Source organism: Balaenoptera physalus (genome assembly GCF_965194825.1).
Source record: "Balaenoptera physalus genome assembly, chromosome: 4".
NCBI lineage: Eukaryota > Metazoa > Chordata > Mammalia > Artiodactyla > Balaenopteridae > Balaenoptera > Balaenoptera physalus.
In genome coordinates, this window is record NC_138891.1 from 37,160,466 (window position 1) to 37,185,716 (window position 25,251).

Consider the following 25,251-nt stretch of genomic DNA (forward strand, 5'->3'; position numbering starts at 1 on the left):
AAAAAGACCTCCCACAGAGCCAATATCTACAACTTTCAAGATGGCCAGAGCCTGAGGGTCAGGACAGGCATATAACTGAAGTACTTCCTACAGCATAGGAAATAATATTAAAACTTTGAGATTACATGTTTCCATTACGGAATATACTGGGTTTCTCCCTCCTGTACCACACCATTGGAAATTCCTGCAGAATCCCATAATATAATCAAAAGAAAAATGAATCTTCTTAATCTAATTGCAGACCAGTCATCTAATGCAGCAATCATTTTTATAGACATTGAACAAAAGTTTAGGCAAATGAGCAAATTGTATTGCAGAGAGAAAATGTAGAAAGAAACTGGTAAGACAATACAAATTCTAAAACTTTGAAAGCTGGGGGCTGGACGAGGCAATTTACACCATGAGGAAAATTCTATTTGGAACCCTAATGAGGCATGCACTCTCTATTACTAACACTTGTTTATTTAAACCAGACAACAAGTGGTTAGGTTTTCCCATACAAACACAGTGAAAGGGAAAACTGCATTTTAAAAACCATATGTTAGTTTTTGTTTTATTTGCATATTTAAACTAAATATATACTTAGGGGGCTTGATTTGTCCAAAATAAATATCATGTTCAAATTTGACAAGCTTAAAAAATGTCCTTTCAGACTATTTAAGGCAAATTAATCTTCTTGGTGTAGGATCATGAGAGGTATAGGGGAAAATTAGACTGGGAAAATAGGTTTTGGTCAAAATGAGAAGGCAACGCTGTAATGGTCCACTTCATTCCTTATTTGATTCCTTTATTTAACAAATATTTATAGAGTTCCCCAGTGAGCAAGAAACTGAGCTAAATGCTGTGGAGGGAGCAGAAATGATCCAAAATTTATAAGGTATCGTTTGAGTAACAGGACCCACTATACCTTGGATGTGAAAGAAGACAGGCAGATATGCACATAATGTGTCAAGGGCTAAAATAGATATGTGTAGTGTTGTTGAAGAACAGAAGAGGGCGCTAATTACTCATTTCATTGATGGTTAAAGTCTCTACAAGATGCGTTTTGATAACCGAAACAAACACCCCAGTGAACTCAATTTTTGTAAAACCTCATTTCTGTCTGAATTAGCTGTGGTCCTAACTTTTGTTATATAAATCTGTTGATTTGGCTTCTTCAAGAGTGTGTGGACAGACTTAGAAAACAAAGTTATGGTTACCAAAGGGAAAAGGTGGGGTGGGGGAGGGATAAAGTGGGAGTTTGGGATTAACATATACACACTACTATATTTAAAATATAGTAGTACAAGGACCTACTGTATAGCACAGGGAACTCTGCTCAATATTCTGCAATAACCTAATGGGAAAAGAATTTGAAAAAGAATAGATACATGTATATGTATAACTGAATCACTTTGCTGTACACCTGACACTAACACTAACACAACATTGTTAATCAACTATACTCCAACTTAAAATAGAAATTAAAATTAAAAAATTTCAACTCCTTTTAAAAAAAAAAAAAAAAAAAAAAAAAGAGTGTGTGGAGAATGAGCGCTTCTGTCCTTTCAGTAACCCAAATATTTTTGCATTCCAAGCCAGTACACACATTCAAATATATTTGTAACAAAAAAATGTAACAAACCAACACTTATCTTTGCTATGTGCAATGCACTCTTATATATTATCTTCTGTTCTTTTATCTTTTTTTTTTTTTAATGTCCCTCATTGCCTGCAATTTTTTTTTTTTTTTTTTTTTTTTTTATTTATGACTGTGTTGAGTCTTCGTTTCTGTGCGAGGGCTTTCTCTAGTTGCGGCAAGTGGAGACCACTCTTCATCGCGGTGCGCGGGCCTCTCACCATCGCGGCCTCTCTTGTTGCGGAGCACAGGCTCCAGACGCGCAGGCTCAGTAATTGTGGCTCACGGGCCCAGTTGCTCCGTGGCATGTGGGATCTTCCCAGACCAGGGCTCGACCCCGTGTCCCCTGCATTGGCAGGCAGATTCTCAACCACTGCACCACCAGGGAAGCCCCTATCTTTTTTAATTGCTAGTGGCAACCCAATAAATTGATTCCCCATCTCACTAATTATAGTTCATGGCCTACAGCTGAAAAACACAGTTCCAATATGTCCTTTAAAAGTGAAAAGGAGGCAAAGCAGTAGTGTTCAGTACACTGATAGATATCAAAGCCATACAGAATTAAATCTCTGGGAGAAAAAAAAAAAAGGCATGTGATTGCTCAACCCTTTGGCCATGAACCCACATCAACAGAAAGGGGCTTCTAAAGTTGTCCAGCCCTCAAAGGGTGGATTCTCCCTAATGCCTACTTGTGAAGAGGCTATGGAAGATAAGGGCAATCTTCCGGATAGCAGAACTGGGCACCCAGAATGACTGAGAAATTCACACACTGCCAGGACTGGGGGTTACCACTGTCCAGCAGGGTGAGACATATGCTATAAACTACTGACATTCTATTTTCCCTCCACGTTGTAGATTGGATGCACTGACATTTGGCCTTAGGCTTCCAGATCATGAGGAACTACCCTGGGACCTAAGCAAAAGGAATTCGTACCACTCAGAGATTCCAAACTACGGTATGGACTTACTTCCTAAATGAACTCACCTTCTTTCCTGAGGAATACTGAACCCTAGAATCATCAGTATCTTAATCAAACTCTTTTCATCATAGTTTGCAAAACTTCAAAATATCTAGCTAATTAATGGCATTATTGATACACTGTTTTCCAACTTTGATACCATTTTTTTCCATTCTAATATTTGTTTGATATTTTGACATAATTTGAATAGAAGTTAAATGAGTGAGCTCAACAACCATCTTGAAATAGAAATACGGTTCTTTTTTTTTTTTTAATAAATTTATTTACTTATTTATTTTTGACTATATTGGGTCTTCATTGCTGCGCACGGGCTTTCTCTAGTTGCGGCGAGCGGGGGCCACTCCTCGTTGCGGTGTGAGGGCTTCTCATTGCAGTGGCCTCTCTTGTTGCGGAGCACGGGCTCTAGGTGCGTGGGCTTCAGTAGTTGTGGCTCGTGGGCTTCAGCAGTTGTGGCTCACGGGCTCCAGAGCGCAGGCTCAGCAGTCGTGGTGCTTGGGCTCAGTTGCTCCCCAGCATGTGGGATCCTCCCGGACCAGGGCTCGAACATGTGTCCCCTGCACTGGCAGGCGGATTCCTAACCACTGTGCAACCAGGGAAGCCCTATGGTTCATTTTTAAGCTTTTTTTTACTATTTTATTTTTAAATTTCTGTTAACATTTTAATTTCTAATCCTGGGTTTATTTTCTTCACTCTTTTCATAAATTTGCATTACTTTCTTCTTGCGATTGGCCTTCAATGAAATAGCTACCTTGGTAATGGCATTAGAAAAGTTCCAAACCACTGGTGGGGTTTGGGACATGCTACCCCAAAATATGGCACTTTAGTATATTGAATATTTTAAGCTGAAGGAGTTTGAGAAAACAGCAGAAGGAGGAAGTTCACTCTGACCTCCTTCCCTCACCCTTCTCCCCTGAAACAGGCCATAAAATCCTCACATGAGAAGTGCTGGAGGAAAGGAGCAGCCTTATCTCCAAAGACAAAGGGATACTGAGAGGAATCCTAACAAACAGGACTTGCTAAATTTTCCCCAGTTTACAATTACCTCAGACTCCTTTCCCTATCATATTCCTCCATGACTGTGTACTCCTCATCAAGCCTACCATGAAGTACTCAGGTCTAACTATTTCTTTGGGTCTTTATTTCCTTATGAAGGCTCTTGTATCATATAAAACTTGTATTGAATAAATATGTGTGCTTTTCTCCTGTTAATCTTTGTCAGTTTAATTTTCAAACCGAGCCAGGGACCCTCAGAAGGTCAAGGAAAACTTTTCCCTCCTCACACCACAAAAAAGAGCCAGAAAATCATCTCCACCCCAGCTATCCCAGCAGCAGTTGCTTCTCCTTAGTATGTCTGCCATCTCTTTCAATGGTGACTTAAGCAATAATGACTCTGCTGGTGCCCTGAACTTCTGAAATGCTGCTGTTTCTTGGCTTCTTGAAATATGCTGTCTCTTTATGAAAAGTCACTGTCTTCAAACCAATGCCATATGCAACCATTGAATTTAGGACAGACGGTCAACAATATGCCCCTTGACAGCACATGGAATTACATTTCTCCAGGGAGAGACTCATATCTCAAAGATGTAAACTTCACCTTGGTGAGGAATCAAATGATGCTGGAGACCCTTCTACACTGTTAGAGGGAATGTAAATTGGTACAGCCACTATGGAGAACAGTATGGAGGTTCCTAAAAAACTGAAAATAGAACTACCATATGATACTGCAATCCCACTCCATGGCATATATCCAGACAAAACTATTACAATTCGAAAAGATACATGCACCCCAATGTTCATTGCAGCACTATTTACAAAAGCCAAGACATGGAAACAACCTAAATGTCCATAGACAGATGAATGGATAAAGAAGATGTGGTACATATATACACAAAGGAATACTACTCAGCCATAAAAAAGAATGAAATAATGCCACTTGCAGCAACATGGGTGGACATAGAGATTATCACACTAAGTGAAGTAAGTCAGACAGAGAAAGACAAATATCCTATGGTATCACTTATATGTAGAATCTGAAAAAAAAAAAAGATACAAATGATGCTGGAGAAATCCAGAAGAGGATACAACTCTTGGCACACCATTGCCTGCCTGCTTCAGATGCAGTTAACTCTCCCAAAGCACGTTTTGCAAGTGTACCAGGTTGGTATGAGGTACTGACTGGGATCTTTACCATGCTCGGAGTTACCAGAGATGAGAGACAGCAAAAGTGTTGGGATCAGTGGCCCTAATTTTCCTTCGACTCCAGGTTTTAAAAGATGGCATTTCAGGCAGCAGATTCCCCAGGCTTTCCCAGGGGTGGGAAAGGTCAAGCCAATTTAGAAGGTTCCATGACCAGGAGATATAAGAGGTCTTGGAGTAAGGAGGAGTTGGGCAGTTAGTTTGTCAGGCAGCAACCATCCCTGCCCTCTCCTATCTACATAGGGGAGAAAGACTTGACATTAGCACTGCACTCTCCTTTCTACAAGACTGAAGGTGCCATGTATCCTGTTTCCACTAAGACTGGAAATAGTGATTATCTCTTTGCTCACATTTACTAAGCCAGCGGACCTCATTTTCCTAAGGAGAAAGAAGCATGATAAAAAAGAGGGAAGCAAAAGAGGAAATGCCTGGTGGTCAGTTTGTGACCACAGGAGTTTCCCGTAAGTTGGGCTGACATCACAGAAAGTGGCAGGGACGATCAGGCTTGCTAGTACAGCCCCCAACATACACGGTGAGCAGAGCAACCAAGCCCAGTCACCTTCCAGAAGCAAACTCAAGTGTCCTTCCCATCCCAGACGGCGAGAATCCAGCAGTCAAAGGCTGTGGACTAGACTGCCTTGGGAGTCAAGCAGGTGGGGAAAGAAGAGCTAAGACTCTCCCAAGCCTGAGGATTATGATAGTGAGCCCTTACGGAGCCCTCACTGAACAGTAATTGTCCCATGTGCTAGAGAAGAGCCAGTATTTGTCCCTCTGTCTCATGGATGGAACTAACAGAAACACCAACACAACAAACAGAAAGCAACATGTAAGGAGCCCTTAGTTGTCCGTTTTCTTCCTTTGGATGTTGCTGGAATATGCTTTTAGCTGCTAGTAATGACAGTGCTCAATGATACGTATGGGCATAGTTTTCACTCTTCTCCCAAGTTTTGTTCACCATTAATTATGATAAAGCTGGTATTGCTGTCAACATGGCATATATAAGAAGTATGATTGAAAAATGAAAAACAAATAAAACCCCAAAAAGGAAACGTGGATCTCAGACAAAATAGATTGGAAAGGGCCATAAAAATTCAACCTTTTAGAAATACAATAAGAACTAAACTCATTTGATAGAAATATATTTTAAAAGGGTTCTAAATACCCAAGATACCAAAAGGAAAAAAGGTCAAGGAGAAAACGGTGGTCATAGACCCTGTTGTTTTGAAGATAAGAGACTAAGAAGTAGTAAATCCCCTATTTGAAAAAAGTAAAGAACCTGGGCTTTGGTCAAAAATTCAGCCTAAAAGGACTTTTCCACTTTTTCGAATGGCCCTGTTATAACCATCTCCAGTGACAGAGATCTAGCCTCTCTGCAATTATCTAGTTCACCTTGCCCTTGGACCATCAAACAAACTGGTCTGATCAGGGTTCCCTACTATATCTTCAAGGGAAAGATTAGACCAGGTCACCTAGTCCCCAGAAAGACCTGCACCAGCCCCACATTCACACAGCTTAACTGGAAAGACAAAAGCTGGTAGAGGCCATCAGTGATAACTGTGATGAGATCTGACATCATTCGGAGGCAAACCAGGAAAAAAAAAAAAGGCTCAAGAGCTTGCCACAAAACTAGTTTAACATCCCTAAATAAAAATCTTGTTAAAATCTCTACATAAAAATAAAACATCCTCTTAAAACAAAACAAAAAGCTATTGAGGCATTAGATCCAGGCAGGGAATAAAAACTACCACATAACTTCCTATCCTACCCCAAAGATGATGAAATAAAGTCACACACACAAAAAGTATCTTTGGAAGATTTGAGACCTCACAAAAAATTAATGTTGTTTAATTAGAAAATGTTGAGAAATCTACTTTGCTATGTTTTAAACAGGAAAGCAGCAGTTTCCTGTTTTAATCAGGTAGCAGCAGTGAACTTCTCATTCTGTATTATTGATTCTGACAGGAGTCAACTATTTAGACCAGATGATACCTCTGACTTTGGTCAGTATCACAAGTCATTAAGAAAAACTTCTGGAGGGACTTCCCTGATGGTCCAGTGGTAAAGAATCTGCCTTCCAATGCAGGGGACACAGGTTCGATCCCTGGTCAGGGAACTAAGATCCCACATGCTGCAGGGGAACTAAGCCCACGTGCCACAACTACTGAGCCCACGCGCCTCAACTAGAGAGAAGCCTGCACACTGCAAGAAAGAGCCTGTGTGCCGCAACTAAGACCCGACGCAGCCAAAAATAAATAAATTAATAAATTAAATAATTATAAAAAAAGAAAAACTTCTGGACACATTGTGGGTGGATTATTGCTGGTGTTGTGAAAGAAGCTTATACTGTCAGGAGGATTTTAGCAGCAAGTATGTGTGTATATCACATCCTCAAACCAACTAAAACTGGCTTTAAAAATAAAGAAATTTACTATCTCGCGTAATAAGAAATTGGGAGGCAAGAGAGTTCAAGCCCTTAGGGGCTCGACAATGTCAGAAGGCATCCCTATTCTTTTTATCCTGTGTGCTGCCATCCTCGGCTCATTCATGATTTTGTCCTCAGGATTATCCCCCTCATCTAACAACAGGTAGAAATAAGCCACTCTTTACTAGTAGAAAATGGTCTAAGTGACCTTCTCTTGTAGCTCTGCCTCAAATTCACAAGCAGTTATAAAGCAGTGGAGAGAAAAGAGCAGCCTCAGACATTATGCATAAAGAGTCCCTTTATTATAAGTAATCAAAAGTAAACAAATACTCTCTTTAAACAAAAGTTAAATATGGCTGCCCAAAATGACTAAAATAATACAATGGCCAATAGTTAAACTCTCTCTTCATATATTATCACTACATGTATATCGCACTCAACCTGATAACTTTTTATAGAGCGTTTCATTTTTCCTAAAAAGATATTACATTAATCACAATTAATTTAAATTATTCTGATATTACATTTATAAGAATCATCTCTTAAATATTTAAATACATTAGAATGCAACTTTGATGATTTGGGGAAATTTCCCATTTCAACTCAATGAAAAATATCCATTATATTTATCCATTATATTTTATTCTTTTTGGAGTAGGTCACCTCCAGATCTCTTGGAATATTTCATCCTTTTCTACGAAAGTGTATGCGACTCAGAAGTTCTCTGAACTTCAGTATTAAGGAGTAGTTATTCATGTTTTCTTTCCATGTTTCATAAGTTCCTCTAAATTTGTCATAATAACTTTCTTTTTTCAAGTTGAAATCTGATCCAATTTTTTTAAAATAACTGTCTTTTTTCCATATTTCTCTCCAGGAGCCTTTGAATTTTTCCAAATAACTTTCTTTTTCAGATTCTTCCTTCCATATTCCTTCTCCTTTTTTTAAGGCTATTAATTCAGCTTTAAGTAAGTTTCTGTGAATTCTCCAATAGATTTTAGAATCATAATTTAGCCCTTTAACGAGAACAGTTTTGCCAAGGCCTCTTCTCAAAATTTCTTCATTCAGACTCACACTAAAATATCTACCCTTGAATAAAAAAATAACACAAGCCAATTATTTAATAAAGTTACTAGCATACCTGTAATACTTTATTTACTTTAAAATCAGTCATTCTGCAACTTGAGTCCTCCAAATAAAAGTCAAAAGTATAAATGCAAAAGGGTCCTTAAGAGCTTAAAACAGTTAACGCTAAATCCAAGAATTTCATTACTAAAAGAGACCATTGCTCAAAGACAACTGACTCTTTTATAACATATCGTTCTCTACAGGCTCACTGGTCTCCTACCCAAAAATGTGTAGAAGCAATAAAGTACGAAAAGGGTTTTTTGCTTTTATTGTTGTCGTTTGGAGGGGAAATGGAGCACACACCAGATAGTTAAAATGACAGGAGGCCACAGCAAAAGAGAAACTAAAGACAAGTAACGAAACTAAAAAGCAGACAAACACAAAATGAAATGAATCATCACTGAACTGTTAATTTAGGTTCAGAATTCCAGTGTTGAAGAAGGCACTGGCATGTAAATACATTTTTAAAAGATGTCCCGTAAAATAATGAACATAAAAATAGTCCTGGCCTTTGAATCTTCACCCTTCAGGAAATTTCATTCATACCTCACTGCCTAATGAAACCAGATAAATGGGATTTTTTTTTTCTCGCTAATTTACAGTGTAACGGAGATCCCGCTTAGCTATTTCCATAGTCCTTGTGGGATTTAAACCTAACAAGATTAATTTAAACAAAGTATTAGTAATTTTATAGCTTCATTAGACAAGTAATTCACAGTTAAATTTTTTTAATGTGAAAACTAAAGGTTTAAAGTAGGAAACATTTTCTAAGACTATCTAAAGGAATAAAGTAAACTTTTGTTACTTTAAATGCAGTAGCTTTTGGTACATGATTATAAGCGGCTAATAAATACAGTTTTAAAGGGATTATCATATTTGTCTCAGTGTTTTAAATTTAATGAGCTGAACCAAAATAAAAATAATTAAAATTCAACCTCACACTACAGTAAAATTCAACAGAAGTAAATTACCGAAATATGCATAAAGCATAATTTGGTCACCTTGTAGGAAAGAGTATAAGGTAAAGACAAATAAGGTGAAGTGTGGGCTCAGGAGCCAGGAAGAGCTGGGCTTGAATACCGGTTCTTCCACTTGGTTACCCAGAGTCCCCCCTGTAAATGGGAATAAAATGATTCCATAGGGGGGGGTTTTGAGGATAAATAATATATACTCCTCAATTGAAAAGAGAAGTTAATATTTTTGTAAGGCCTTTGGGATCTTTTATATACTTTTGTATTATCAACTTAGTCAAGTGTAAGATGCTTCAACCAATCAGTATTGGATAATTCTTATTTTGAAAGAACTGAATGTGATCTGGACATGCAAAAATTAATGGATTTCATTAGGTGTTCTATTAATAATTCAAAAAGCTTTTAATAATTAAAATGGTTACAATTCTAATCACTTTAATGTGAGGTTATTTTTCTCTTCAGATTATTCTTGTTTGTTATATAATAAGGAACTTTAAAAATAAGAAAAATTACCCTCAATCCTGTTATAATAACATTTCAACTATTTTATTTTTCCATGTTCTTTTTTCAGTAATTGTCCACCAAAAGAAATTTGGAAGAAGGCACATCGAAGGACTCAAGACATGACAGGGCAACAGTAATGAAGCTGTAAGGCATCCCCAGTTACAGAATGGCTAATGGCCAATCATAAAGGTAAGGAACCCGAGGCAATGTCTTCAGATGACTGACTACTGATCCTGAATAGTATTTAAATATGCCCAGTAGTATTAAATATGCTCAATGTTTTTAAGAATTCAAAGACTTATATGTTAAGGCATACCAATCTACAAGGTATTGGACCAGAATGAGCAATATTTGCCTTCAGAAAACACCCTTGCTCTTTGTAATTTCCAGTTGACAAGTCGCACTCAACAAGTGGTTTATAATAACAAGTGTGATATAATGTCCATAAATAAATGTATAAGATACTCCTTAAACTGGCAATGTCCAGAGTCATTAATAATTTGAAGTTTTTTTACTTTTTCTTAATTTTCTAGTTTTTCTATAATAAACATATAAACATAATTTTTTCTATAATAAACAAATTTTATAGCAAAATTTATATATAAAACATCTAGTTCTCTATACATAATCACGTGAGTAGTACTTTAAAAAGACAAAAAAGTTCAGTCTCATTATATATTCAAGGTTCTGATTAATGAGGAGTTTATGTATTAAATAATAAGAATAAAATATTGCTAGTTATTTCTTCACACTACTTACCTTATTCACTAAAAGGTAGCAAAAGAGTGCTGAATTCTCCTTTCCAAGAAGTTGGAACCATACTACTTGGGAAGGTTTTAGCTCTTTTTGTAACCACACCTTCCCAGTTTCAGTGAGTTCTACTCCAGCCAACTTAACCAGCAAAGCACCACATGGCTCTTCTAAAAGGGTTAGGTAGAAAAGAGTTTTAGCTTTAATACCACGTTACAAAAGCAAATTCCAAAGTCATTTGGGCTCCAAAAAATAACTGGATATATTATGTTTATTTATAAATACCCAGACTCTCTAGATACAGATCCATTCATTTCTAGAGTCAACTTGTCTTTTAAAACAATACAAGTATGTAACAGATGGAATAATTTCAAAAACTCATTTCAGTAAGCTCCAGAACAGGATGTGGGGTTTAAACAATTTACATTTTTTTTAAAAATCTGCCAGATTTATTTCTATGCACACATACACGTAATGCTACAAGATACGTTGTTCAATAATATAAGCTCCTACGACCAATAGGACTGTATAAACTGTGTTTTCACTTAATGTACTGAGGATACTTTCCCATCTCAATAAATATTAATATCAACATTATTTTTTTAATATACATTTTACAAAACTGACTTCCAGACAGGATTTTATCAATTTATTATCCAAGTAACATAGTAATAAGAAAGTTTGGGCAAACTCTTGATAAAATTTTAACCAATTAAACTTTAATAACAGGATTTTATTGTAGAAAAAGTTTATAACTTTCCATAAAGGATAATGGCTGACAAAAAAAAAAATCTTGATGACTTTTTTTGGAAAGAAATTATACATTTAACATATGTTAAACTCTTATACAAGTAGCTGAAAGTATAAAGTTAAGTTCATTTAATTGCTAGGGAAAAAGTAATACTTGAGTTCAGGAAGATATCCTAGAAGCTTGCCACAATATTATTTGATGATAGAAAAACATTTTCTTTAGGGCATGGGTTCTTGAAACCTGTCCTAGAGTTTCAGTTAGAGAAGTATCAAAAGTTGTAAGTAGGATTATGTCCTTAGAAAAATCTGTGACACAGTAAATACACAAATTAGATTAAGGCAGAACATATAATAAAGACTAGATGAATTCAAATCATTGGTACATAATGAGTTAAGGGAAGCCTGAAGATTCTGAGGTCTCTCTTCAATCCTTTAATGCTGCCATCAACACCAGCTGTCTTCCAATAAAACAACCTCTAGTCTTTAAGACCAAAACTTTGGGGACCAAAAACATGAATCTAAGTCAACACTATCAACCTTAAGTATTAATGTCCTAATTCTTCACTTCACAAAAGGTCACTGGGATTCCTTTAAAATTAGCAATTCCCCATTAAGCATTTAAAATATGATGCGGCCAATAAAAATTTAAAAATAAATCTTCCAAGAACTAATCTACTGAATAAGGTTAGTTATATCCAGCATATATTTTTGCCCAAACAGTTGAGGTTTTTTTGAAAAAGGAGATGCAACTTTTAATGCTTATGATGTCTAATTTTAGCTTTGTGTGAATCCCTCTATCTTACCAGCTCTTCAACAAATCTTTTATGCACATATTTTAAAAAGGCCTAATTCATACTGGATTGGATGACACAGATAATGCCAAAGGTTATAAGGGGACAGCAACATGGGCTCCAGTGGAAGAGCCCAAGAGCAGGACTTGGGTTTTGCAGAATGAACAGAGAGGCAGGAGGAGGAGGAGGAAGTGAGTATGTCAAGTAAGGGAAAGACCATGGGCACCTGGAGAAAACTGCAGACACAAGATGAATACTGAAGCAAATCACCACTAAGGGGTCTGTTATATTTCTGTTCCATCAGATGGGTCGGAAACTTCATGACTAAATATTCTTAAGGTTTTTATAAAGATAGTACATGATAGAAAAACAACTGATTTATACCCTCGATTTAGAAAACATTATAAGTGAATTCATGACAATGGACAATTTCACGAGACAGGAGTATCACATATGTCAAAAAGATTATTTTTTACCATCCGGGATAGGAGAAGCTTTGAGTAATATCCTCACTAGACTGAAGGTTTTGTGACTACTGTAGGATCACATCCACTGTTTGCCACTATATACTGAGACTGTGACAAAACAGCAGGCATTCAGTAAACATTTATTGAAGATATTAAGTGTCCTAAGAGTTTCGCTTCATAAAAATTTTCAGCTCTGTGTGTGTTTGCCTCCTCATCATACACACCAAGATAAGATCATGGAAGGAAGGGATATCACAGAATAATCATGAGGAAGGAGTCTTGGAAATATTATAATTCTCTTCTTTGATGGTGGTGGAAACCATAAGCCAAAACTAGAAACAGAACACAAGCTCTCCACGCCAATACACATTCTACTACACCACACAGACTCTACTCTGATGCAGTTATCTGAGCTAAATCTTTTTGGTTAGAATGGCCTTAACTTGGGGAGCCTGAATCTTAGCCCTCCTTACCATAAAATCAAAAGTCCATCCCTGGGACTTCCCTGGTGGTGCAGTGGTTAAGAACCTGCCTGCCAATGCGGGGGACACGGGTTTGATCCCAGGAAGATTCCACATGCCATAGAGCAACTAAGCCCATGTGCCACAACTACTGAGCCTGTGCGCCACAACTACTGAAGCCCGCACTCCCCAGAGCCCATGTGCTGCAACTATTGAGCACATGCACCACAACTACTGAAGCCCACATGCTCTAGGGCCCACATGCCACAACTGCTGAGCCCGTGTGCTGCAACTACTGAAGCCTGCGCACCTAGAGCCTGTGCTCCGCAACAAGAGAAGCCACTGCAATGAGAAGCCCGCGCACCGCAATGAAGAGTAGCCCCTGCTCGTCACAACTAGAGAAAGCTTGCGTGCAGCAACAAAGACCAACGCAGCCAAAAAAAATTAATTAATTAAAAAAATTAAAAATTAAAAAAAATAAAAGTCCATCTCTACCCTACAGGCCAGATAGTAAAAATAGTGAAAGGAACATAAGGAGCTTTCAATTAACAGCTATTTTTAAATGAAAAAGATTATGCTGTAACATCTTATTATATTATTCAAAATAATGCTTGGAAAGCAACCTTCTAGTTCTACAGCCATTTTATAAGTAAATAGGTTTAACTAATGAAAATGCAAAATGATCTCTTTAACATCAACAATTTATGTCAGTTACAAAAAGTATTAACACTACCGTGACATTTGTACTGGTTACCATCTATTGGGATGAATAAGACATGTCTGTTTCTTTAACTTTTGCATCTCTATACATAAAGTTGTGGACTGGGTAGCAGAAAATCTGTTTTCTACCTCTGATTTCATCAACTGTTAGGTAGATGGCTTCATACATGGCCTTTAACCTCTATAGAAAATATTTAAATAAGTGGGGGAGAAAAGTAAGTTTCCTTTCAGCTCTAAAATTTTGATTGTTTGTACCAACTTGATCAACATTTTTATTTGATGTGAAACCCATTAATAACAATATGTGTATATGGTAGTTAGAGTGCTGTGGCATTGCTCGACTTCCAGGGCAGATTCCCACTGAGCACCATCCCTGGAGCTGTGCGATGTACAGCCTGGACAATCACAAGTGATGACCTTGCTGTCTAAGCACTAAAGAATCATCACTATTTCAGACAGGAGAGATTTAAATTATTGCAGCATTATTACAACAACTGAGAAGGTAGAGGACTTATGAAGTATAAACCATGCTGAAATGGCCAACAAATAAACACCTCAGTTATCTTTCTTTAGGGAACAATACTGTTTGATTTGTTAAAGAAGTCAATCATGTCAGGTATGTTTGGGGGAAAAAAACCAATCTTATTCCTTTGCAGCCCTATCTAATTGAGCAGAGTGATATTCATTCATCTGAGGCTAAAGAAATAAGAACCCCTTTCTTCAAAACAGTAAAATAATATTAAGAAGATCTTTAAATATAACTCAGTTAATTCATTTGACAAATTTTGCCAAGTCTCTGTTGGCTAACAATTATTTTTCTAGGGACTGTGAATAATGAGATAGATAAGAAAAGTTCCCTGCCCACCAGGGGCTCACAGTTTAATAGAAGGATATAAACCTAGATATATAATTAACAGGACAATGTGTTTCAGTACTGTAATTGCAGTGTGTATAAATTGCTTGGGGGATAGGAAAGAAAGAGGCTAATTCTGCTTGGGAGTTAAGGAGAGCTTCACAGAAGAGCTGACATTTGAGCTAGACCCTGAAGAATCCACAGGAGCCAAGTCACTCTGGGCAAAGAACTATGCCCAGGGCACGAGAACACATGGAAGCAGCAGGCATGTCTGTGTGGCTGGGGGCTTTGCCACGAAGCAGGGAGAAATGGGAATTGCAGCAGCAAAGCTACGGTCTCTGCCCAGCTCTCCAGCCTCCTTTGGTGTCTCTTGTCCCCTTCTTCCCTATGCCCCGGCCAGACGAGCCTTCACGTCACGTGCTTACCAAAAGAGCCAACTCATCCCCACGCATATTCTTCCTAGCCAGCCCCCTTCCATTCTTCGGGTATCTGATTAAATAGCAACTCCTCAGTGAGGCCTTCTCTGACCACCATATATGTAGGTTCGCCCTTCACACAGCCTCCAATAATTCTCATCCTATACCCTGATCCTTTTCTTCATAGCTCTTAGGACAATTTTTCATTTGTTTGTTGCCCATCTTCCACCTGTACTATAAGCTCCAAGGGGTAGAGTGGTCTTGTTTATTTCACTCCGCACGTACGGCTAGCATAGGACCTAGAACATAACATGTGCTCGATATTTGTGGAATAAATGCTTGAATGCCTGAATGAACCACTGAGTGGTTGAATGAGAAAAGGAGGGAAGGAAGAAAAGAAATCTGGAGCCAAATTAAATAGTTCCTGTATGTAAGTCAAGAATTTGGACTTTCCCTCATAGATGATGGAGAGTTACTAAAAATTAAAATGACTTTTTTTTGCTATTTTTAAAATAACTTCTAATAAAGGAACATTAAAATAGTTATTTAGTGTTATTATTTTTGCACCTTACTTACTTCTCCATGAAGATAGAATAGGTAAAGTAATGGGAATATGTTCAATCTCTAAACCATTCTCGGTTATTCGGCGCAGTCGTCCTCGTAGTTTAACATTCCTTCTTATAAATTCTACTGGAATATCTGAAGAGCTTGTGAATTTTGATGTCTGTTGATTTACAAGGAGAAAAATATAACATTTTATTACTATTTTCATATTAAAATTAAGCATGTCAAATTCTCTAAACATTTTAAAGAAGATAAAACCACTGAACATTTTTAATTTGGTTCTTAATATTATATTAAAATTTTAATAAGATTTAACAGAAAGTGTTTATGGGAACATTATTTAGAAATCTTTAGTCATTATTTTACTATTTCAAGCTACTATATAGAGAACATTAAACAGACTCCTAACTTCTAAAAGCTTACATCCTCGAAATATGACACAATCCATCAAAAAGCAGTGAGTCTGAACATGGTACCACACAAATCTGGCTAAACAGTCACTAGCCTATACTATAGATGTACCATCTATTCATGCAGGTACTGCTGGGAGAACCTAACCAAAACTGAGGCAAGTTAAATTTGACTACTAATCAACAAGGTTTTTTTCCTTATTTTTTATCTCATAGGAGAAAAAGGCCCCTCCTAAAAGGCCAACATTAGGAATTTATTTAAATACCTAACACCTTGGAGTTAGTCAACATTTTATACCTGTGTCTTCCATATTAACAGTACTATAGAGACAAGCTTAATTCATAGTCATGGCTGGGTGAGAGCCTCATACAGGCAGAAGGATAAATGAGTACCCAACTTCCTAAGATAGTAAAGTTGGTCTAAACATTAAAAAAATTTTTTTCAAACAAGAAAAATATTGTAGCAGACAAATCCAGAATGTGGAACATTAAAAATGGGATAAATGACTTGGTTACTCTAACAAATCAATGGTGTAAAGGGGAAAAAATGGGGGTGGGGGTCTAGACTGTTATAAAATAAATGAGTCATAAGAGATATAACAAACAAACGCAATATATGGACCATGTGAATCCTGATTTGAACAGATCATCTATTGAAAAAAGACACCACTGAGACAATCAAGGAACTCTTAATATGGTCTGGGTATTAGATGATGCTAAGGGGTTGTTAATTATCTTAGATGTGATAATGTTCTAGGACAGACGGACACTGTGAGTCTCTTGATGCGGCACAACAGGAAGCAGTATACACCGTCACCTTCTTGTTCACACTAAATCTACCAAGGAAACACAAATCCAGACTGTGGGACATTCTCTAAGACAAGTGGTTTGGGCTCTTCAAAAATGGCAGTGTCATGACAGACAAAAATTAAACATAAAGATAAAGTGGGACTAAAAGTCTAGATTAAAGGAGACTAAAGAGACATGACGACTAAATACAGTGTGTGATCCTGGACTGAACCTTAGACTGGGGAAAAAAACAGCTACAAAGGATATTTTCAGAAGATAAATATGAATATGAACTGGATTTTAGATATTACTGCAAAAATGTTAAATTTATTAGCTGTGATAGTAATGTGACTACGTAGGAAAATATCCCTGCTCTTAGGAAGCACACTATGAAGTCCTTATGGGACAAGTTCCATCATGTCTGCAACTTGCTTTCAAATGGTTTCACTGAGGGAGAGAGAGAAAGCGCAACCATGGAAAAATGTTAACAACTGGTGAATCTAGATAAAAAGGAGGTGACTGCTTCTTCTGGAGAAAACACTGTGAGGAAAAAGATTCTGACGGTATGTACTGTCAGCATTCGGTCAAGAACGTGGAACATGCAGAATATAAACAAAAGGGAAGAGAAATCCTAAATCAAACACACATGAAAAGTTTGAGTGAGTCACCTGACAGAAGTTGTCTACGAAAAGTTTATGGGTAAGACAGAGAAATGTGGGCTAAACATCCACGCAGATGGCTCCCAGTATGGTTCTGGGACATCGCTAGGGTAGCACTGATGAGTTAATGTCAGTGGGAGGGGCACTCTAGGAGTAAGTAAGCCACGGGGCTCTGACCTGGATCCTCTCCTGTTTAGTATGATCACCAGTGACTTGAATGCGAGCATAAGGATCGAACATCAGCAGGTCTGATGCTTGGAAGGGTATGAATACTAAGTCAGAGTTAGTATTTAAAAAGATCCTGACAATTAGAATGAATGGCTACAACATAAAAGTCTGCCCCTGTATTCTCCCAAACTAAAGGATCAAGAGAATAAAGTAGCATATATGAAAAAGATTTACAGGTTTTAGTTAGCTGTGAACTCAAAATGAGTGAAAGTGTGATAAGGCTGCCCAAAACAAAAAGCGCAAACTCCCTCTCCTCTTCGCCCACCCCCTCGCCACTCCCCTCTGCAAAGTTCCACCCAAAGCAACATTATTAGGAGCAGGATCCAGAACAAGGGAGGTGAGGGAGAGAATACTCTAAATCAGGCTCTAAGTGGAATCTATCAGGCTGTTCTGGGTGTCATATTTCATAAAAGACTTCATCGAACTGGAACAAAGCCAGAAGAGGAGAAAAAAGATGGTAAGGAGCCCGGAAACTACATCACATGAGAAAACCAAGAGTATTTTGCACAAGGAAGGCAAGACTTAGAAGGAGTAGAGAGGGACGTTAAAGATGTCTTCAACTACTGAAGGTCCATCCTTTAAATTCTGAGGTGTTTTCATTACAGGATACACATAAAAGGGCAAAAGTGTGCCTTGATGCTTGGAGTTTTGGAAGTTATTAAGGAGCTAGCGGAGGAAATGGAAAAACGTAGACCCCAATGTTCTACTTCCAAGAAGCTCACAGTCTATGTGAAGAACCTCTAAAGGCAGATCCCACTGCATCTACCTCATGATGGGAGGAATCCAATAATCCCTCAACAGCCAAAAGTTCAGTGCAGCATTTCTGTGACACAGAAGGCATTATCTGGAAGAGGAAAAGACAATATGCATAAAACCAGAAAACAACTATAGAGCAACACGTGAATAGGTTTAATATAAAGTGTAAGTGCTATAGGGTCAAAATGGAAAGGATAGGAACACCTGAGGAAGACATCTTTCAACAAAAAAATCCTGAGTTTGTGATAAACACAGCCTGCTCTCCGGAGCAGGCAGAAAGATGATCCCACTAACAAGGGTGCTATGCCCAAGCTTCAGAGGGTGAAGGGCGTGTCCTAAAGGCAAACAGACAAAAGCTGGAAGCATCGCAGTGAAGAGAAAATAATAAGGGTTTTAAATTCAGGAAGATGTCATATGAAATCCAGTTCTGCCATGTACTAGCCGGATGATCTTGTGAGGGTTATTTCTTTGACCATCCATCTCCTCATCTATAAAAGTTAGGCATAAGAATACCTCTATCACAGAATTATTTTACCTATTAAATGAAATTATATATATAAAGTGCTCAGGACAGTGCCGAACTTAATAATCTTTTTTATTTTTTAAATACGAAATTTGGAATTGTCAATCTGTAATTGAAAGAATATGAGAAACTGATAAACTCTCAGAGGGAAGAAGGAGGAGAGAAAACCAGCAATCCAAAAAGAAAGCTGGAGAGGTATTATCAAGGCTCCTTGTGGCAAGATATCAATGCAACATCCGTTCCCAAATCCCTTCTCCCTTGCCAACATGCTCTGTATGGGGTGGAAAAGCTAAATGGCCACTTGCCCAGCCTACTTTCCCCAGCTAGAGGTGGCCATGTGACAAAAGGATGTGAGCAAAGGTCTACAGAGGGCTTCCGGGAACGTTTTTGCTTTTTGCATAAAAGGAAAAGATGCGGCTAGCACCTTCCTTCCTTTTTCCTCTCCTCCTGCCTTGAGCAGCCTGCTATAGCAGCCATCTGTGCCATGAGGAAAGGCAAGGAAAATCAGACAGTCCTAAATTCTATGTTACTGAGCCAGGGAAGCAACGCTAGCAGCCTCTAACCTCCAAACTTCTTGTGACATGAGAAAAATCAACTTTTTAATTGGTTAAGCCACTGTTGATTGGGGTTTCTCTTATTTCTAGCTAAACCTCTCCAACTGTTCTATAACAGAGTTTTTTATCCACTAATGTTCCAATGTTCTTTTTCTCTTCCTTAGTCTGCTCTTCTCATCACTATTATCAAAAACCATAAAATCTAAGAAAAAGACACCAAACTTAAGTCTAAAATAAATAACCTCATAACTATATATATATATATATATATATATATATATCATTGAATAATTTGCATAAGTCAATGATGTACCTAACATAAGCAGGATTAGGAGATGAAAGTCAATGAGAAAAGAAAAAAAGAATGAAAGTCAGTGAGAATAAAAGTGAAAATAATAAACAGTAACACACTGTGCTTTTAATATTACCAAAGTGAAGTACTGAACTATATACTAAAAATAACAAAAAACTTAAAATGATCTCTAATTGATTCATGTGTTTTTTTAAGGGCTAACAAGAGAAATGATCCCTCAGCACTATTTTCCCCTAAACTCCTAATCAGATAATTTAATATTTTGGCAATTTTGGAAACTTCAAAATACAGATATGTCATGGAATGTAGAGATATAAGAAAATGAAAAAAGTAGAACGAAAAGAACTAAAGTTTCAAAAGCTCCATTCTAGAAGAATATACATAGGCTAAAAATGAATGACTTACAAAATCATGGAGGTGTTATAAGAAAGAGCCTATTAAATATAAGGTTAAAAATGAGTTCAAGCCCCCCCCACCCCAAAAAAGACAGCCACTTCAGTAAATGGTGTTGGGAAAACCGGACAGCTACATGTCAAAGATTGAAACTGGACTACACTCCATGCACAAAAATAAATTCAAAATGGATTAAAGACTTAAACGTAAGGCCTGAAACCATAAACCTTCTAGAATAAAACACAGGCAGTATGCTCTTTGCCATCAGTCTTATATTTTTTTGGATATGCCTCCTCAGGCAAAGGAAACAAAAGTGAAAATAAACAAATGGGACATCAAACTAAAAAGCTTTTGCACGGTGAAGGAAACTATCAACAAAACAAATAGGCAGCCTACTGAATGGGAGAAGATATTTACAAATGATATATCCAATAAGGGCTTAATTTCCAAAATATACAAAGAATTTATACAATTCAGCATCAAAAAAACAAACAACCTGATTAAAATATGGGCAGAAGACCTAAAGATACATTTTTCCAATGTATACCAAAGACAGTATACAGATGGCCAACAGACACACGAAAAGATGCTCAACATCACTAATCATCAGGGAAATGCAAATCAAAACCACAATGAGATAACCCCTCACACTTGTCCCAACTGCTATTATCAAAAAGACAACAAATAACAAGTGTTGGTGAGGATGTGGAGAAAAGGGAATCCTCGTGTACTGTTGGTGGGAATGTAAATTGGTGCTGCCACTATGCAGAATAGTATGGAGGTTCCTCAAAAAATTAAAAATACAACTACCATATGATCAAGCAATTCCACTCCTGGGTATTTGTCCAAAGAAAATGAAAACACTAATTTGAAAAGATGTATGTACCCACATGTTCACTGCAGCATCATTTACAGTGGCCAAGATATGGAAGCAACCTAAATGCCTATCGATAGATGAATGGATAAAGAAGATGTGGTATGTATATATACAATGGAATATTACTCAGCCATAAAAAAGAATGGAATCTTGCCACTTGCAACAACATGGATGGACCTAGAGGGTATTATGCTAAATGAATAAGTCAGACAGAGAAAGACAAGTACTGTATGATTTCACTTATACGTGGACTCTGAAAAATAAATGAACAAATGCAACAAAACAGAAACACAGTCATACATACAGAGAACAAACAGGTGGTTGCCAGAGGGGAGGGGAGGGAGGGAAGGAAAGAAATAGGTAAGGGAGATAAGACTAGGAGATAAACTTCTAGTTACAAAATAAATGAGTCACAGGTATGAAGTGTACAGCATGGGGAATTTAGTCAGTAATTATGCAATATCTTTGTATGGTGACATGGTAACTAGACTCGTTCGTGGTGATCATTTTGAAACGTATTGAAATATCAAATCACTACGTTGTGTAACAGGAAGTAACATAGTGTTGTAGGTCAATTTTACTTCAAAAACAAACTCATACAAAAAAAGATCAGATTTGCGGTTAGGAGAGGTGGGGGTAGGGGAAGGGGGAACTCGGAAGGTACAAACTTCTAGTTATAAGATAAATAAGTACTAGGGATGTAATGTTCAACATGATTAATATAATGAACACTGCTGTAAGTTATCTATGAAAGTGGTTGAGAGAGGAAATTCTAAGACTTCTCATCACAAGGAAAAAATTTTTTTTTCTATTTATTTAATTTCGTATCTATATGAGATGATGGATGTTCACTAAATTTACTGTGGTGATCATTTCATGAGGTGTGTAAGTCAAATCATTATGCTGTACATCTTAAACTTACACTTTCACTGTATGTCAATTACCTCTCAGTTTAAAAAGATGAGTGCAAGGCACTAAAACAAAAAGAAGGGAAAAGAGAGACAAAAGTTTTGAAATTGGTGTCTGGGTGAAAAGGCAACAGTTGGAAAAGATATAGTATGATAAAGTAATGGGGTGTAGTCAATGATAATACAAAACAATATAGAGATAAGTGTAGGAAATAAATATTTATAGAAGCAATATATCCATCGCAGTTGGATGACACATGACACTGACACTGAACATGACACTGAAATTACATCCTATGATAACAATAAGGTGTATTAAAAAATACGTGTAAATCTTGAATTATCAAATGGATTTCCACAATGTCTATTATTAATACATTATTGAAAGGGCAAAAAAATACACTAAATGAAAGCATAAATTATTTAGTTCTAAGGGACATAAGTCAATGGCGATTTAAATTTAATACCACCATAGGAAACACTTTTGACTGTTTTCAACATCTGAAATGCAAATTTAGTGTTTACACTATTCTAGCAAATTAAATCCTTTTCAGATTCCTTTTTAAGCAGGAAGAAAAATGATTATGGAAATACAGGCTGTGCAATTACTTTCCATAAAATCCTGTGTATGTTACTTTTAAACCAATATCTTAAAATATGTTCATTGTTCTAAAATACTATTTAAAAGCTTCTAATATGAATAACAAAATGATATACTGCTTGAGATATCATCTTTCTCGTTTGAAGTGAGAAAAATTAACTGTCTGGTGCTTATCATAATGTCTTCTTCATTTTTTTAACTTACCAGTCGAACACTTCTTAGAAGTAACATTACTCCAGCTATGGCCATTACGGTGCTGATGTTCTTCAAAAAGAGATTTAATGATTAATCTTAAGTATTATTCACAATAGTGAAAGTACTAATTAGAAGGCAGAAAAAAAAATCCTCCCTGTACCTAACTGCCCAAATAAGGCATATCCTTCAACTAAAGGTCTACTTCTTCCAAAAAAACTAACTGCCCACCCGCCCATTAATCTTCCCCTTTTTCTCCAACCAAACTGGCACACACAGTAATTATATACATAATATGGTACTGTTCTCTATTGATTGTATTGCTTTAACCATGAGTTCCCTGAATGCATGAATTAGTCTAATACTTCTTCTGCAAGGCCCACAGGAACTCCATAACCCTGAGTCTGCAGGCAGAATTTAAGTACCTGGTAGAAAACTTTATCACCAAAACCTTAAAATATAGCACTTGGGAAATACATGTTGCAAACAGTTGGGGAAAACTTAGCGATGCCTTTAAAGTGCTTCGTTTAAACTGAAACAGACCTAAAGGAGTTTAATTAATTAATAAGGATCCTGTAATTCCCTCAACAGTGGTAATCTAACATGCTTTCCTTCAATAAATACAACTAAGCATATAAGAGATGAAGTTGAAAATATACACAAGGGTACATTCTGTGATTGGATTATTTGGAATGAAATATCCATGTGCTAACTTAACACTGTTTCCTCCCCAATGCTGATGAGGTTATTTTTTTAAGTTGTAATAACCAATGCATCTCTTCCTGCTTAACTGGAAGAACCAAGGCCTTGTCAATTAACATACGTGTGTGTATATTCACATATATATATACTGTATTAATGCTACAAATATTTATCTAGCACTTACTAAGTGGTAGTTACTACTCTAAGGACTGAGCTGTACTGGTGAGTGAAAACAGACATGGTCCTGGCTCTTGTGTTGCTTGGCTGCAAAGTATTTGCAAAGCTGATGATCCTACTCAACTTTCCAGCGGAATTCAACAAAGTTCATCATTCCATCTGAAAACATACTCTCCACTTGGCTTCCAGGACACCTGGTTTTCCTGATTTTCCTCCTCCTCCCTGTCTGTTCCTTCCTAGTCTTTGCTGACCTCCTTTTCATGCCCCAAATTCTAAATGTTAGAGAGGCCCCCAGGTCTCAGTTCTAGGGCTTCTTCAGGAGCTTTTCTGACTGGCTCCAAGACGTCATCCAAGCTTTAAATACTACTCAAGGTTTATGCAGCCCATTCCCAAAGTTATATGCCCAGTTCTGATTTCCCTTCAATACATGACTCCTGTCTCCAGTTGCCTAGAACATCTACAGCTACGTTTAGAAGTCTAATGACCATCTTCAAGTTCACACATCTCCATTTAGAGGTCTCATGGGCATCCTCAAGTTCACACGTGCAAAAAGCTCCCTAGATTTCCCTAACAATTCATTTATCCCAACTCCTCTATGTCATCAATTTCCAACACCATTCACGAAGCAGGCAGCCCCCTTTATTCCTCTCTTTGTTAGAAAGAAAGGAATCACCACAATCCTCTCTCGTCTAGTCGCCGAAGATGCAGCCCTCCTCCCCGACCCCCACCCCCGCCCTTTGTTGGAACTCCAGTGGCCTCTCACTGCATTAAAGAAACGAACTCCTCCACTCTCCGCAGGCCTATGGAGTTACGTGCCCTGCTTTGGTCTCTGCCCGGCCTTCCCCAACTGCCCCCGCGGCCCCGCACACGCTGCCCTGACCGGGCGGCCCTCGAGCTGCTCCCCCGCGGCCCTCCATGCCTCCCGGCCCGGCGGGTCCGCTGCCCGGGCCTCCCCAGGACGCGTCTCCCTCAGGCTCAGCCGCGCAGCCCGCGCCCACCACCTGCCCGACCAGCGGGTCTGCGGTACCCGGACAAGACGCAGGTGGTCGTCTGCCCATTGCGAGATCCACGCCACCACGTTGGGCGCTGCTCGGTCCCGGTCCGGCGGCGAGGTGCCGGCGGCCGCGGGCCGCCCCGCCATGTTGCCGATCTCCCGCGAGCCCGCGCCGCCTCTTTGACCGGGCGACAGGGGGCGCCGCTCTCCGCGAGCGGGCGGACGTGTTCGCGCTCCTCCGGCTGGAGGGAAGCTGTCCGAGCTGACCGCCGGGTCCCCTTTTCCGCAGCCTAGGAGTGGCCGGGGGCAGGCCTCCCAACCCGTAAAGAGATATCTTCACAGTGACCCCAGCATTTATGCAGGGTTTTCCCACAGCGCAGGAGATCTCTGTGGTACGGGGACAGGAGCTGCAGAATTCCTGGCCATGCTGATGGGAGATGATCACTTTCAACTCGCTTAACTCACATCAGTGTGGGTAGCATGTGCCACGCAAGAAAGAAAACTGAAGTAGATCATTCCTTCCACCTGCTCCCAAATATAACAAGATGCGTATTTCTTATAGTTAAATTGTTGCTTCCTAAGCCAAA

At 38.2% G+C, this 25,251-nt stretch overlaps 1 protein-coding gene across 5 annotated transcripts; it reads right to left on the minus strand.

Annotated features, from left to right (window-relative positions):
* Positions 1-7,496: 7,496 nt before the first annotated feature.
* LOC309659695 (protein C3orf33) lies at positions 7,497-24,857 on the minus strand. 5 transcript variants are annotated; one of them, XM_082459673.1, is made up of 6 exons: positions 24,698-24,855; positions 22,804-22,863; positions 18,441-18,518; positions 15,601-15,748; positions 10,576-10,736; positions 7,497-8,302 (listed from the first exon to the last, which is right to left on the minus strand). In XM_082459673.1, the coding sequence occupies exons 1-6, from the start codon at positions 24,809-24,811 to the stop codon at positions 7,901-7,903; spliced, it is 963 nt and encodes a 320-aa protein (XP_082315799.1). In that variant the 5' UTR covers positions 24,812-24,855; the 3' UTR covers positions 7,497-7,900. The 5 variants fall into 5 exon arrangements, with proteins under 5 accessions (XP_082315799.1, XP_082315800.1, XP_082315801.1 ...); XM_082459677.1 differs by lacking the exon at positions 7,497-8,302 and adding an exon at positions 8,587-8,994 and having other exon boundaries at positions 24,698-24,857; XM_082459676.1 differs by lacking the exon at positions 7,497-8,302 and adding an exon at positions 10,229-10,354 and having other exon boundaries at positions 24,698-24,857.
* Between the last annotated feature and the right edge of the window lie 394 nt (positions 24,858-25,251).